Below are 16,663 nucleotides of genomic sequence, written 5' to 3' on the forward strand. Positions count from 1 at the left end.
AGAAGTGTGAATGAGGACATCTTTTACGACACGCAAAAAAGTCTTTGTACGACATGCAAAATGGTCTTTTACGATACGCAAGAGAGTCTTTTACGACTTGCAAGAGAGTCTTTTACGACAAGCAAAATGGTCTTTTATGACACGCAAAATGAGTCTTTTACGACACTCAAAATAGTCTTTTACGGCACACAATCAAAGTTGTAAAACATCTTTTACAGCACACAAAATAGTGTTTTACGACATGCAAAAAAAAATTTTACGACACACATTGTGTGTTGTAAAAGACCAATTTTACTGTAGTGATAACTTGTGAAAAATTACATTAGTCCAAGACCTCGCTTAGTTTGATCGAACTAGGAAATCTTAATTATGGTTTTAAACCAATGTGGCATTTCTTGCACCTATCTATGTCATTTGAAAACCGTGAGATATAGTCCTTCTTTGCAATCTATGTTATTATAGGTGAAGAACTTTGACCGAATCTATTCACTCTAACAGACCACATTAGGCGGTTTTGGTGGTTCATGCTCTGGGTCACCGGCCCATTACGCTTGCATCGTAACTATATCCTGAATTTTGTGGGACTACATATAACAGCCTGCAATCATATTTGTCCCAGTTGCTTTTTATTTTCTCTTAAAAATGACATTTCATCAAGTATGGTTTTAGTTGATAAAGTGAGTTCTTTTAAATAATAGTATAGATTAAAAAAAAAAACGAAATCATTATGATAAGTGGCATTTTTTTTAATTCACTGCTTCTAACTTCTAAGGGCCTAATATTTTTCATTTCTATCTGATTAACCATCGACCTACCTTGTTGAATTGCTAACTTGCCCAAGCTAGTTTTCTGTTGGTTTCTTAGTTAACTTCCCTTGACATTTCCACACAAGAGAAAAGTAATGCAACGCAACTAGTAGGTTCTACATTAATTCAAATCTCATCGCTATTCATGTATATATATGGCCATAATTCAGAAGACCAAATTTTGTTAATGTAGTTTGCTAATAAATCCAAACTTAGTAAGTGACACGTACTCCTTGGTATCTCAGAATCTCACCAATGAGCTCACCCTTCCCAGAGCCCACGTACCTTCCGCAAATCTCACCATCCCTGATGAACAAGAACGTCGGCACCTCCACCACCTCCATGTCCTTGAGGAACTGCAGACAGCTGTCGTTCTCATCACCGTTCATCCTCGCAAACACCACCGTATCCTCCATCCTCTTCGACAGCTTAACCACCGTCGGATACACCTTCACGCACGGCCCACAATGCTTGAGCCCCACGTCAAGCACAATCAGCTTATGGTCAACCTTGTGATCTTGAATCAACTTCTCAACGTCCTCTCGGTTATGTAACTGCACCACCGCCGAATGGTTGTCGCCGTAATATAACACATCTCCGACAAGCTGGTTGCCGTCTATGCCTTCCTCCTCGTGAATCTTCTCCATGCTCTTGTAGAAGCTGAAGTGCGGAAACTTCTCGATTTTTTCTCTCCTGCATAGCTCCCTGGTCTTCTCGTTTTCGTCTCCCATCACCAGTAAGAACTCCACGTCGCCACACGTGCGGCTGAGATCAACCATGAAGGGGTACATTTTCTTGCTCTCGGAGCTGTGGCTGGCGGCGAATTCGACCACCACGAGCTTGTTCTTTGCCGATTGAAGCACTCCATCGAATTCCGCTATGCTGTGGACTCGTACTACTCTCTCATCGCTCCCCACTTTCTTAGTGCCCGGGGCGGCCGTGGCCTTTGTGGTGAAGTTGAAGCGGGCTTGTTTGGCTTCTAGTTTGGTTGCTAGAGGTTTGAGTTTGGTGACTAAGGATAAGAAGGACCGGTGGTGGTAAAGAGAGCTGGCTTTGGGGATTGAAGATAGAGATAAAGGTGGTTTGGCTACGAAATTTGTGATGGTCGCCATTGATCTGAAGCTAAGAGGGAACTTGAAGCTATGAGTGTAGAGAGAAGTACAGGGGAGAGTGGTGTGAGGAAGCATTGAGAATTATCTTGAAATCTGCGGTGGCTAAAGTCCACAGCCACTCGTTTTGCTTGTGGTTCATGTCATGATTGTCATCCATTGACATAAAAATCTTTGGGGGGTATTTTGGGATATTTTTATAGAATATTCAGTTCCATCTCCTCTTTACATCACGCAAAGCCCATAATATCAGTTCAAGTTCGCGTTAGCCCAAAACACACGTTTAATATCTACAAAAACATGTGGGCTTCTTTTTGTACAGAAAAGCCGAATGAATTTGGTGAAAATTCAACAAAAGACCTGATATTTTCTCCATGAGTTGCATTCATAGAAAGCAAGGAGGATGTTAGACAATCTTGTCCTATACAGAAATTTTAAGTTTTGGTTTATTGGCAGGGCTGGATTGTGATTGGTCAAAAGAAGACCACCTTTAGCAAGGTCTACTTCAAAATTTAATTAGAGTTTAAAAATTCTTCAATAAACCGGCGGTGTAAATTAATCAGCAGATTTCAACTGTTAATATTTTATAGTTAATTTTTTTAATAATTAAAAAAATATACTTGATGTTATCTAGCCCTTATTCTTATTAGTGCAAGTGTACATCAATGTACTAAATATTCTCTCTTTTAAAAAAAAAAATAATAATAATAATCAAGTCTAACCGCTGCGCCATACAAGCTGGTAAAAAAATATATATGTGAACAACTTATATTGTGTACTAAATATTCTCTCATTAGAGTTGGGCCTGGATAAAACCTAGTGGATTTCCAAGCATACATATACTAGAGCACTTATCTAGGCATACGTATTTTCTCTATTTTTGTTATATTGGAGTGAATTGATCCCTTAAATTATCCACTGTCACTCATTATTTGGACTAACCTAACGAGCCCAAAAGCTAATCATCGTAGTCCTCCAATGAACACGCGACTGACTAGAAACAACAAGAGGGTTTCCTTCGAAAAGTTAGTCCAAAGAAAAAATGAGTGTTTCCACATGGAGCAACAATAGTATTCATAGTCATATGGTATTCATATCCATGAATGTATCACTTTCTAATGAATGCACTGGAAGAATTCAAGTCAAAAATATCTACAATATTTTCTGATTAAGAAACAAAACTCCAAAGTGTGCGGCTATAACCACCCTACAATTTTCTTTGTTCACCCTATTTGCTTATTACACCCTACATTTTAATTTTAATTATTAAATTTACTTATTTAACACATTTGTCTTTCCCATAATATCCTTATATGACATATCCAATTAAAAAATAAATATTTTTAACAAAAATCTTTTATTTAATTTATACTCATAAAAAAAATTTATTAAAATTTTCTAATAAAATCATAATCTGATTTACTCCTATTTTTAAAAATTTTTCTTTCAATTTCAATGTTCTCTATTTCAATCTATGTAAAAAAATTAGTAAATTTACAACTATGATCAATGAAGAAGAGATTGATTTTTTTCTTTGTGTTTTAAATTTTTACTTTCAGTGTTCACAAAGATTTTGATGAAGTTAAAAGTAATGGTTTTGTGAATTGAATAACAAATTAACAATGAGGAGGCAACAAATAGACAAAAAAATAGTAATAAATTCATATTTGGGTGGAGAAGATAAAAATTAATGTTATCCAATGAGAAATTAAGTAGTGTTTTTATTAATTAATTACTTATTTATTTATTTATTTTCTTACATATTTGAATTTTAGAAAATTGGTGTACTTATTAGTCATTTTGCACTTGGATAATATAGTCTTTCAATAATTCAAATGTTTGTAGGGTGAACTAAGGAAATAGTAGGATGGCAATAGCCGCACCCAACTCGAAAGACACAAAAAATCTGAAATGGTTCCAAGGTGAAAATCAATCGGAAGGCATTATAATGATGTGACAAGTAGTGCATTTTAATTCAATTATATCATTTCATGCTTGACATGGGCACTCATCAATCAGAAAAGTGTAGATGCCCCTGCCAATTCAGTAATCACAATCTTTCAGGTCCTTTCACTTGACTCACTCATCAATACCCTTCCCAGTTCAGGAGAAGCCCAGCATATTATCTTTCACCTGTAAGTCTATTATCTAGTTTTTGTTTTTTTTTTTTTTCTTGCTCAATCAAACAAAGGTTCATTATAGTTCTTGGACTGCTGTGGCACCTGAAAGTCTACACATCAATCAAATTATTCAAATTAAATCTCAGATCTCTTGCCACCTACCCTAAAACTGGCATAACATACGTAAATATTTAACATTACCTGTATAGCAAAAAAATTAGTTAATATGTTGCAAGTTACAGGGTGGCAGAGACATTAAAAAAATATTAAAAAACAGACAGTTACAGATGGCGAACATCGAAACAGAGGAGTAGAGAACAAAGAGAGCAATCAGTGAGAGATCCAAACCCCAGTGGACGACCCCATCTGTCGGCATGTTTCAAGGCCTTTGGCTAAAACCCACGCACAACATGACACACAAACTTAACAAACGCCAACACTTATTCATTTGGCGCCTTCTCACTTCCAAACTTACTAACTCACAGGTAAGAACAAGACACAGTGATCGCTACCTAACTTCACATGGTATATCACATGTTCTCACTTCCACTCATTATTCCCTACACCTTAGGTCCTTAACCCTAAGCCATTCATCGTAGCCGTTTATTTTTACGTTACATTACATTACATTGGAAGTGGAAGAGAACCCAACTTCTGCCCTACATTAATTCTACCTCAATTAGCCTAGCTTCCTGACGGGGATTACATCTTTCCTCTCTATTTGAACAAATGTGAACCGACCCAGAAGTTTTAAAAATTAGTCGCGGACGAAACTTCCGGACAGATTTGATTCTTCATGTTTTTTCCTGCTGTCTCGGAAACATGCCATGCGATATCCACGATGCCAACAATTGTGACAAGCATCAAATGGGAAACACAATTCCAAACTGTATCAAGATAATGGTCTCAGATCAATTGTTAATAATTTACCAAAAGAAGACGGATTCCTTCTTTCTTTTTTTATTTACCAAAAAGAGATAGATTCGAAACATGTGGTACAGATTAGATCACTACTAGATGCTTTAAAGCCATAGTCCAGATACATCACAGACACAAAACTACCAAAAATTAAGAGCGAAAATTACATTATTACTCCCAGAACATTAGAATGTGAAGAAAGCGAAGATCCTAATCACGAAATTCAAATAATTCCGAACGGGAAATACATGGGGGACAACAAATTAGACGGTCAAAATAACAAAAAGAGAAAAGTAAAAAAAAAAAGAGTCCACCGAAGACGATTAAAACCGAAAACAATAATAAAAAGGGTCTAAAATAACAGGGGGTTGGACCGGTGACACCATCACAAGAAGATTATTCCGGCTTCCGGCAGAGGATCATATGCATCGGAGTGAAGATTCCGGTCTCTCCACCTCTAGTCAAATAGTCAGCGGTGACAAACAGCATCTCGTGAACATCCACCGTTCCTTTGGGTGCAATTCCCAAGAAGGAGAGCACGGTAACTAGAATGTGGTTGCGCCAGTAGGCGATCCTGCCCATCTTCAACCTAGTCCACCACGGCTCGCTCGGCGGCTTTGCCAGATCCTTCTCCTTCACCACTTCAAACCCTACCTTCTTCGCCGCCTCGGCGATGTCCACGTGGGTCCTCAGCCCCGGCAAGGCGTCGCCTCTTTCGATCCCCTGAATCACCTCCCTGTGTTCCGCATCGTCACCGTTGTACTTGTCAGTCGTCACCCACTCGTACGAAACGTACAGCGCTCCAGGCTTCAGAACCCTAAAGATCTCGGCGTACACCTCCTCCAGCTTCGGCGCGTGGCACGTCGCCTCGATCGAGTACGCGCCGTCGAAGCTGTTCTCCGGGAACGGCATCTCCAGAAAGTTACCGCACACGACTTCGCAGAGTGAGTCAAGGCCGGCCTTCTTGTTGTGCAGACGCGCCCTCTTCACCTGGTACTCGTTGATTGTGATCCCCACGACGTTCGCGCGAGAGTGGGCTGCAATCGCGCGCATCGGCCCGCCAACGCCGCATCCGACGTCGAGGATTCGGGCTCCGGGTTTGACGTTAATGAGATCGACGGCCATCTCCTCGTGGAGGCGCGTGGCATCCTTGTGGGATTTTCCGGCGACCGAGGGGGAGAAGTGGAAGGACTGGCCCCAACCCCACTCGTAAATATCGGTGACAAGGTTGTAAAAGGTGTCGACGAAGTCCGGGACTTTCTCGGATGCTTCGATCTGTTTAGGGCGACGGAAGAAAGACCAGTACTGGTTGTAACTGTCTTGGACTTTTTCGGCAGAGATGGAGCCGCCGGAGAGATCTGCGGCCCGCTTGCCTTGTCGCTCGGCTGGGCCGAGAATGCAGACGAACCAGTAGAGCCCACCGGCAAGGAGAGCACCAGTACAGAAGAGGGTCAGAGAGTCCATTGGACTTTTCTTTGAGAGATGGAAGAGTTGAGTGGAGAAGAAGAGGGAATAAATGGAGTGGTAGTGGGAGAAGGAGAAATATAGTCCTCTAATAAAATCCTGCTGTTGGCTACTAATTGGGGTTTTATGTTTTATTTTATTCATTACCAATCAAATAGGGCCCTAAATGCACGCGCGTAGGTTTGTGCGTGATTCCGGGTGTCAAAAATTTGAACACGTTGATTTGGATGAAGACAAAAGGCCTGCGCTCCAAAATAGAGCTCAACTGAAACTCTTTCAGTTCACTCTTATAATTTTGAGTAGTATAAAGCAAAAAACAAAAAACCGTCCCTTGGGGAACATCCGATAAAAAAATAATAATAACAAACTTGTAAATGAAACCCTTCCACAGAAACTACGGGTGATGTTGTTGCCAATTGATTTGAGGTTTCTACTGGGCTTAATTTAAGGAAATAGAAAATACTTGATTTTCCAGAGGCTTTAGGAAGATCTGGGGCTTTTGAAATGCATACTAAAAAAAAATAATAATAATAATTCTATTCATTCACTTTGAATCAGAGAAATTGTCGACTGTCATACAATCGTTTAATATTTACTGAACTTATATTCGGCTTTTGTATAAATTACAATTTGTATTATTTATTAATATACAATACAATGATAATGATGCGTTAAATTTAGGGTCCTTGACCAAAAATCTCAAAATAAGCCAAAGTTATATCACTTACCCCAGTAACAGATTTTTATTCTCATTAACCCCATTTAAAGTAAAATGACAACTTTACACTACAGCATTGCCACTCAACTCCTATCTCCAGCCGCACGATGCATTCTCTCTCTGTCTCTCTCTCTTCACTCTGGCTATGACGTATACACGTATACATACCGAATTATATACAAAATATATATAACTTTGCAAGAGATGGGCTTCGAACCCCTCAACCTCTTATACACCAACCCAACTCCCAGCCACTTGAGCTGAAGCTGCTTTTAATATATTATGTACAAACTTTCTATTTATAGTTTCTTAAATGATAGATTAAACAAAACAAAGCTCCTTTCCTTCTCTCTCTCTCTCTCTCTCTCTCTCCAGTCTCTTCTATCTTCTCCTTCGACGTTCTTCTTCTTCTTCACAGACGTGTGGCTTTGCTCTAGTTATGCTTCATCTTCTCATCTTTTTTGTTTTTTTTTTCTTTCCTCCACAATCCCCATTAAATCAACATCAGATCATCATCAGATCAACATCAGATTCATCATCAAATCATCATCAGATCAACATCAGATCATCCTCATCTAATTAGTAATTACCATATCTTCAATTATCAAATCAACATCATCATCTGATCATCCTTATCTCCAACATCATGAATCACGGTGGAGGAGGAAGAAAAAAAGTCTCAAAATCATCAGATTTCAGACATGAATCTTCGGCTGCAAATCCACTTAAAACCGAACTATGCCAACCAAAATCTCGTCTTGCCAACGGTCGGTATACCGACTATGTCGGATCGGCGGCGGTTTGAAAATCTTGATACCGACAGAGGTGGGTTCGGCAGTGGTTTGGGAAAAAATGGATCGGTTTAGTACCGAATCCAGCCCTAACTCCGGCAGCTCTCTCTCTCTCTCTCTCTCTCTCTCTCTCTCTCTCTCTCTCTCTCTCTCTCTCTCTCTCTCTCTCTCTCTCTCTCTCTCTCTCTCTCTCTCTCTCTCCCCTCCCTCTTTCTGCGGGATTGCCTGAAGACGACGAAGAAGCTCCGATCGGAGATCCCTCGCCGGTGGAGAACTCGGATCTCGATGCAAGGCCGGAAGTCATGGGCCCTACTCTCCGTCGTCCAATCCCAGTTGTCGCTGATCCATGCTCCACGGTCTCAAAGAAATCCCGGTCTTCTAAGCCTTGCTGGTCCGAGTTCTACTCCGACTACCGGGTTTGAGTTTAACTGCAACCGAAAAAGGAGAAGAGGACATGGTTGCAGAAATCATATATATATATATATATATATTTTAAGTAATGGGACAGAAGGAAATATATTTTTTTTTGAATGTATATTTGGGGGAAATAGACGTCTATTGGAGGGCAATAGACGTTTTAAAATTTATATATATATATATTTTTTTTTTTCTTTAATCAAAGTTCTATTTGTCTAATTTTAGGAAGATTAGTTCCAATTTCAGCTACCGAAAGTTCTATTGGGAGGTAATAGATGTCTATTGGGGGGCAATAGACTATTGGGGCAATAGACGTCTATTGGGGGCCAATACATGGCTGATAGACGTTTATTGCTCTTCTATTGGGGGGGGGGGGGGCAATAGATGTCTATTTGGGGCAATAAACCTTTCCGGTGAGATTTTCAGAAAAGTCCAGTGGGCGGAGGCCGGTGACCGGGCTCCGGCGAAGTCTCATATGGTCTCTCTCTCTCTTCCATTTTTTTTTTCTCTCTCTAAGTAACAAAGGGGTGAGGGTAAAATGGTATTAAAAAAAAATAAAAAACAAAAAAAAATCTTAATGGGGTATTAAGGAAAAGCTCCTTAGAGTGTTTTGTGTAAGAGAGAATTAAAAAAACTTAATTGGGTAAGTGGGAAAAAAATCCCTAGAAATGGGGTCCCTTAAATTTAACTAGATGGGCCTCACACACTATGTGTGTGAATATTGATTTTTTTTTTTTTATAGGAATTGGTTTTTTTTTTTGTTACAGGAGTGGGTAGTTTTTTTCAAGTTCTTATTTGTTTCACTTTCACCATTTTTTTCTTTTTCCTATTTTCTGTTTATTTTTTAATTTGACTATATTACCCCTATCTAATTTATGAGTTGTAAAGTTTTTTAATATTTAAAGGTCATTTTGATAAATTTTTTCTGTTTTGGCTAACAAAACCTCTTCTCTTAATAGGGATGACAAAAATCCTCCGCTGAGCTCTATGGATACCCGCCCCTAATGGGTGGTGAATTCAGGGACAAATGGGGATGGGGATCCCCAATCCCCACTATCTAAGATTGGGGATGGGGCGGGAATGGTATTGTGATCTTCATCTCCAAACCCGCCCCAATAATATATACATATATTTAACTTATATATATTTTAATTTATTTTTTGTAATATAAATCACAAATATATATATATATATATATATATTTACTACTTTACTTTAATGGTTACACTTTTACTTTAATGGTGTTTTGAGTTTTGACTTTTGCACTCACTGAATTATGATTTATTAATTTAATCATGTTTTAAATTTATTTGGTGTAGATTTTGATTTTAAAAAATGCAATATGAGAAAAAATTATTTGGAGGCTTAGTCCCCAGTGGGGATGAGGTTGGGGAATCCCCAATATATTTTTATTGGAGATTGGGGCGGGGATGGAGATAGAGAATGACTCCGGAGATGGAGATGGTATTGTGATCCTCATCCCCAACCCGCCCCATTGCCATCCCTATCTCTTAATAATAGTATAAGACGTAACCTATAAATGGGATAAATCAAATTGGATTTTCAAATTTAAACTACAATACTTTTGAATGTGATTTAAAAGTTGAGCGTTTGATTGACGGTTCAAGATAGGAAAAATATGACGCTCTTGTGTGAAATAAGAGATGAATGTTTGGTTGGCATATTAATGGATGTCAGTATATGACATACGTTAAAGTTGGTAAATTAACGTTGTTGGTTTAGTATCAATGAATGAGGATAAGAAAAGTAAGATTCCAAGACTTTGAAATTATTAAAACAACTGTTTGTATCTATGCTTGTGAGACTGTACAAACAACATATATTATCATTACCCAGTTTAACAAAAATACGTAATTCAAATCCACGGTTTTAAATTACTGAAATATTACATATACTTCTAATCATAACTTGAAAAATGCAAGATAAAAAGAGGTCAATAGCTTTGGGTCAGTGTAAATATATTGTAAAAATTAAAGTTGTTGGTTAAGCAGTCTCGATCACCTGGTCAGCAATTGACCAGGGATTATTTGCTCACTTACCGTCCGATTTTGACAGATCTCCTCCCCCAAAATCTAAATATCTGTCAACCGTCCGATTTCTATCTGACGGTAAGTGAGCAAATGATCCCTGGTCAGTTGCTGACCAAGTGATCGGGATCGGTTGGTTAAGTATGCCACATAAGGAACGAGGATAAGAGAATTTTGATTCCAGGACGTTGTTATTATTGAAATAGTTGTTCAATAAAGTTGTTTGAATGTGTATTTACGCTTGTGAAACTATTAAAACCGCATAGATATTATCACTACTCATTTCAACAACAACAATAATAACAATACGTAATTCAAACCCACAATTTTAAATTACTGGAAAATTATATCTATTTCTGTTCCTAACTTGAAAATGCAAGACAGAAAGAGATCATTAGCTTTTGTTAGTGAAAAGATAACTAATAAAAGCTTTGTGCCTTTTAAGTTAAGCTATGTTTTTGCACAATATCAAAATGTGGACAAATGGAAACTTGGCTCTATATAGTTTCATAATATCAAATGTATGATTGATATGTATGATTGATTGCCCTTCGTCTTTATTTTGTTCGCGGAAAAGAAAGTAAGTTCTTTGTCTTCCCTCTTGGAAGAGAAATTAAATTTCTTATGCACTTTCCATTCAAATGTTTGGTAACATAAAAAAAGTTATCAAGAAAATTGTTAAAATATTTATAACTAATATAATAAAAGAACGAGATGTGAATAGTAAATATAAGAAAAGACATTTTTCCATTAGGGGTATGGAATGAATCATTTTCCCTTATTTCCTCTTCATTCTCCTTTCCTTTTGCAACACAAATACAAGAAATGATTAAGTTTCTTTTCCTAATGCTCCAATTCCGCGCAAATCAGACGAGGCCTTTGAATTAGCCCCAGGGAGTTCAAATTTTTCCAATATTACATAATAAATAAATTAAACCAAAACTTGCAGCAAGAATAATAAATATTTGTAGATATCTAATTAAGCATGTGTGATGCGCAGACATATTTTTTAATTTGATCGTGCACAAGAATCTTATGATCCGATCCAGACATATAGTCTCAGAGAATCACCAGCTTAGAGCATATTTTAGCTCACTGCAAGCCTCCAGACTCCAACTAAAGGAGTGATGCAAGTGATAGGATTAAGTCACAGTCAATTAACAGCAATGCAAATCTAAATTGAGTTGCCTCAAAAGGGCAATAGGATATGCAAGTAATGCAACCCTGCGTGATCACACGCAAGAAACTTTAGAGGGCAAAGCACAGCAAGGCAGCTAGCACAACACAGATATTTATGTATTTACTATAATTAATACTTGGTTTGGTGATAATGAGTGAGGTTTTATTAGTTACTTAAACTTTTAGAAAATTACTCACAAGTGCTACTTTGAAACTTTAATTAGTCATAAGGCCATCTATATTTTTGTATACATCTAAGACCACTTATACCTTTACATTATTTTTTCTCTGACGATTTTGCCCTTACCTAACAAAACCAATTGCATCGGCTTTATAGATCTCTCTCAATCAAACAAAAGCTCTCTCTGTTGCCAAAAAAAAAAAACAAAAGCTCTCTAATCTCATTTTGAACCGATTTTGAACCTTGCCGGGCCTCTTCCCCAAGTCGTTATCGGCGACCTTCTTTTGCCGCACCGACTCGGCCTACCTGTATCTAACCTGCCACTCGAAGATCCACGGCGCGAACAAGCTCCCGTCGCTCCACCAGGGCGTGTAAATGTTCAAGGTCAGTGAGCAAGCTCCGGCTGCCGTCACGTGCAAGGCCGACGCCGCCGTCCTCTGAATTTGGTGTTGGTGTACTTCCAGATCGCATTCTCAGTGTAGATCTGAGCACTGTTGGCTTTTCTCGGTGTTTCGCCATCGACGCTCCTTGCGTTCTCGTGCTTCTTCTGGACTTGCCTCGGCTTCGTCGTCTCCAAGCCTCAAATTTGTAGTCTCCAAGCCTCGGCTCCGTCGTCTCCCAAGTAATTCACATTTTCCATTTCGTTTGAATTTGAATTTGTAGCTGCAAATTATTTTGAAAACCTCGATTTTAATTGCCTGGTGAAAACTATGAAGTAATCTATTGTAGTATATTTGGATTTGTTTATGATGAGTAGTATTCAATGCTATAGGTTCTTAGAATCGTATCAAAATTGAAAAATGCATTTTGAGGTCTTGTAGCTTACCATGCATTCCATGTTAGGTTCAAAGGAAGCGAGAAGATTGACATTCTGGCTATTGCCATTTGTTATTGATTGATTGTTGTCTTATCTTATATCTTATATGCTATTGCATGTATGTTAGTAGAATACTACTACTGTATCAAGATTTGTGTTAATATATATGTTTGTCTGGTTTGCAGTCAGATTGATTCTTTTATTATTCTATTTTACTTCACTTTTATGGAAAGCCAACAAAGTTTGTTATCTTTATAGCTAGAAGCTTAAGTTTTATGCTCTGTTTTTATTAATGATGGTCCATTTGGGTTCCAATGGTCCACTTCTGTAATTGGATTTCTGGACTAATTTGGTTTCAATAGTATATTTGGATCGAACTTCTGTTTATGATGAGTTCCATAGTTTGCAAACGTTTAATTGTAGTTTGCAATTATGATAATTCTTGAAAAGAGCACAATATAGTTTTTAATTATCGAAATCAAATATTTTTGCTGAATTTAGATAAAAACTGAAAGAGTACCCTACAATTAGAAATGGCTTGTGATTTTGGATTAATCAAAGCTCGTAGCTAGTCCTCATCTTTAACTATCCAGCTTTTACTTTTTCAAAAGAGTTGGTATATTGGTAGATATGTTATCGCTAGGTTGTTTCGATTGTTTCTCTAATCCTTTAATGGTACATTGAGTAAATTGTTCCGTTAAGTTTCCTGTCCTACTTCTATCTTGGATATAAGAGCTATTAGCTTGTCCTCAGTTGTCATGTATAGGTTCTAAAAAATTTCTTAGTTGTTTCAGGTTGCTTATGATTTTATAAACCGCATCTACAATTATCTGTTTTTGAATTTGCGGATTTTGATTGCCTAACCGGAGCTCTGTTTGGCAGATTTTGTGATATGTGATGTGGTGCCAATTGTATCGCTGGTTTTTCAACATAGCGATAATAGCTTTCTATCTCTATATTAGTATCTTTTCAAGCTGATGTCAGTAGCTTTTTTATTTTTAGTTTGATTCATTTCAAGTCGGTAGCTCTTTATAATTGTTATAGTGGCTTTTCAAGATAGTGATAATATCTTTTTATCTTTATGTTAGTATATTTTTAATTAGATGTCAGTAACTTTTTTTTTTCATTTTGATTGACTTCAAGTCAATAGCTCTCTATAGTTGTTATAGTGACTTTTTAACATAATGATAGTAGCTTTATATCCCTTTGTTAGTATCTTTTCAATCTAATGTCAGTAGATTTTTTCTTTTCTTCTTGATTGATTTCAAGTTTTGTCAATAGCTTGTCTGATTCTGAATGAAATTCAATTTTCTTTTTGTTGTGATTTCGTATCTCAATCATTTCTTGTTTGCAATTTGTGTTACACTATCAACATGTATAATTAGTTGGTTTTCTGCAATCAGTATCTATGTCAATGCCTTTTTATTATTGGTATTGCTTTGTATATATGTTATAGTGGTTTTTCAACACAATGATAATAGCAATCTATCCATATGTTAGTAGCTTTTCAATTTGATGTAAGTAGCTTTTTTGTTTTCATTTTTATTGATTTCAAGTCATTACCTCTCTATAACTGTTATAGTGGCTTTTTAACACAGTGGTAGTAGTTTTCTATATCTATGTTAGTATCTTTTCAATCTGATGTCAGTAACTTTTTTGTTTTTATTTTGATTGATTTCAAGTGGTCTTTTGTTAATAGCTTATCAAATTTAGAAAAACATGATTCTGAATAAAATTTAATTTTCTTTTTTTTATGATTTCGTATCTCTAGCATTTCTTGTTTGTGATTTTTGTTACACTATCAACATGGATAATCAGCTAGTTTTGTGCAATCAGCATGTATGTCAGTAGCTTTTTATTACTAGTTTAGTAACTTTGTACATGTGTTATAGTAGCTTTCTGTGTCTATGTCAGTAGATTTTTAGATTGCTTGTTTTTAGTCTACATTTTAAATACTAATATTTTGTTGTATCTTTTTGCATAATTCTTTCCCTTTGCATTTGCAGTAATAGATTCCGAAAATCATGTGAATTTGAGTACTGAAGCCTCCATTGACCAAGAGATTATCCGGCCAACCAAGAAATGTTGAATGAAGTCTGATGTTGAAGGTGGCAAAATAATGTCTATGATTAGCGTAGTGTGGTAGAGCTTGACAGTAGTTTTATACAACTATTGTAATAGATTTTCACAACTATGGTAGTGATTTTTTACAACTATGGCAGTAGCTTTTTACATAATTATATCATTGTTGAACCCTGCATAATTTTTATAGCATTGAATATGTTTTCATTTCTCAATTGCAATAGCTTTTTTATTTTGGTTGTATCCTTTAGATTTCCATATCTTTGTTAATCTTTGAGAATAGCTTTTTTAGTCTCTCAGAGTAGCTTTTGTTTTGCTTAGTTATTGCTTTGGGCGTTGTTGGGAGTAACTTTTGATGATGGTGAGAGCAGCTTTCTAATGTTGGTGACAATAGTGTTTGTTGGTGGTGAGAGTAGCTTTTGGTATTGGTGACAATAGTTTTTGTTGGTAGAGATAGTAGCTTTTGGTTTCATAGAGCGTAGCTTTTGTTAGTGACAATAGTTTTTGTTGCTGGTAACAATAGCTTTTATGACCTCGTCGGAAATCTCACCAGCGTAGCTTTTGTTAGTGGCAGTGGCTTTTGTTGTTGGTGACAGTAGTTTTGTGACCTGGTTGGAAATCTCAACAGCGTAGCTTTTGTTGCTGGTGATAGTAGTTTTTGTGACCTAGCCAGAAATCTCACTAGCGTAGCTTTTATTGCTAGTGATAGTAGCTTTTGTGAGGGTCGGAGGTTGGCCGGAGACTCGCCGGAAGTTGGCCGGAGACCTCACCGGAGAGGAGAGAGAGAATGATTGTTGACTTTTTATTCTAATGACATTTGTAAATATGTTAGTTTTTATATCCAAAATATAACATTTTTTTTAATCTAGTGGCCTTATGAGAGAAAAAAAGAGTTGGTGGCCTTATGGCTAAAAAAACATTCAAATATGCACTGATATGTAATTAACCCTTAAACTTTTGCAAGTTGCACGTCTTTGTCGGATTTGTCAAAACGATAAAAAATTACGGAACGAGAGCGCAGTATAGCTGGTGGACCTGGACGTAGCAAGGCAATCACGTGGAACCTTCTTCTCTAGCAACAGTGATTCCATGCTCATCACTTTGCAGATTTTTCTAAACGGTTAGTTTTTTTTTTTTTTTTTTTAAATTTAATACAGTCGAAAAAGTTGCTTTTGGATATGTGAGTATCTCTCCCATCTTTTTTTTTTTTCCTGAGTTATAAAAGGATATTCAATAACCAATAAGAGGAATTCTATCTTCTTCTTTTTTTTGTGTGTTCTATATTGTTTTGGATACATAAATCGTTATTTCTCTTTCAATTTCATAGATTTTTTGCACCTATGTTTGATTGGATATTGATTTTATACTCTTGGGAATAGCCAAGTTATGTGCATTTCATATATTTGAACCATTATAGTAATACAGTAGATTAAACTTCAAGAACTTTTCCACACCATCTACAACTTGTATTAGTGCTTGTGGGGTCTAAATTTATCTGGTCCGAATAAAAGGTTCAATTTTTTGAAATGTACCGACTTTTTTAGATCTCAAACACTATAAGTCAAAGTTTTAGTGTTCATGATCTAAACTAGAGAGTTTTAAGTTCTTATAAGGAGTTTTGGTTACTTGGTGTCTTGTTTGTTGTAGAGTGGCGGTGAACTGTTATATCAAATGTATGCAGTCCAAAGGTAAGATGAAATAAAGTGTTATCAAAGTTTGTAGTTGACAACATAATAGGAAGTTGTGTTGATTGTCTACGGCTTCGTCTGAGCCTTCTTTTTCTAAGGCATCGCTATTACTGTAACGCAAATGAAGTGATCACTAAAATAATCTTTACGTACATGCTATTATTCAGGAGTCGAGGCATTCTCTCTTCACTTATTGTTTTTAAAGATAACCCTCCATTATATTATAGTTTCATTAATCAAATTTGAGAGTACTCGCACCTCTTTCAAAATAAATAAAAAGAGTGCTTGGTCAATAAAGTACTAGAATTTAGGACAGTGTGATTGA

The 16,663-nt window shown here is 36.8% G+C and overlaps 2 protein-coding genes across 2 annotated transcripts; both read right to left on the minus strand.

Moving 5' to 3' along the window:
- Positions 1–899: 899 nt before the first annotated feature.
- On the minus strand, positions 900–2,043 carry LOC112174481 (thioredoxin-like protein CDSP32, chloroplastic). Its single transcript, XM_024312257.2, has one exon. The coding sequence runs from the start codon at positions 1,991–1,993 to the stop codon at positions 1,019–1,021; it is 975 nt and encodes a 324-aa protein (XP_024168025.1). The 5' UTR covers positions 1,994–2,043; the 3' UTR covers positions 900–1,018.
- Positions 2,044–5,073: 3,030 nt separating this feature from the next.
- LOC112172637 (24-methylenesterol C-methyltransferase 2) lies at positions 5,074–6,527 on the minus strand. Its single transcript, XM_024310038.2, has one exon. It carries the CDS (start codon positions 6,415–6,417, stop codon positions 5,350–5,352), a length of 1,068 nt encoding a protein of 355 aa, XP_024165806.1. The 5' UTR covers positions 6,418–6,527; the 3' UTR covers positions 5,074–5,349.
- Between the last annotated feature and the right edge of the window lie 10,136 nt (positions 6,528–16,663).

Source organism: Rosa chinensis, chromosome 6, assembly GCF_002994745.2.
Source record: "Rosa chinensis cultivar Old Blush chromosome 6, RchiOBHm-V2, whole genome shotgun sequence".
NCBI lineage: Eukaryota > Viridiplantae > Streptophyta > Magnoliopsida > Rosales > Rosaceae > Rosa > Rosa chinensis.

Bases quoted from the DNA above. Each gene is read 5' to 3' on its own strand.
- LOC112174481 (XM_024312257.2), bottom strand. From the start codon at position 1,993: ATGCTTCCTCACACCACTCTCCCCTGTACTTCTCTCTACACTCATAGC.
- LOC112172637 (XM_024310038.2), bottom strand. From the start codon at position 6,417: ATGGACTCTCTGACCCTCTTCTGTACTGGTGCTCTCCTTGCCGGTGGG.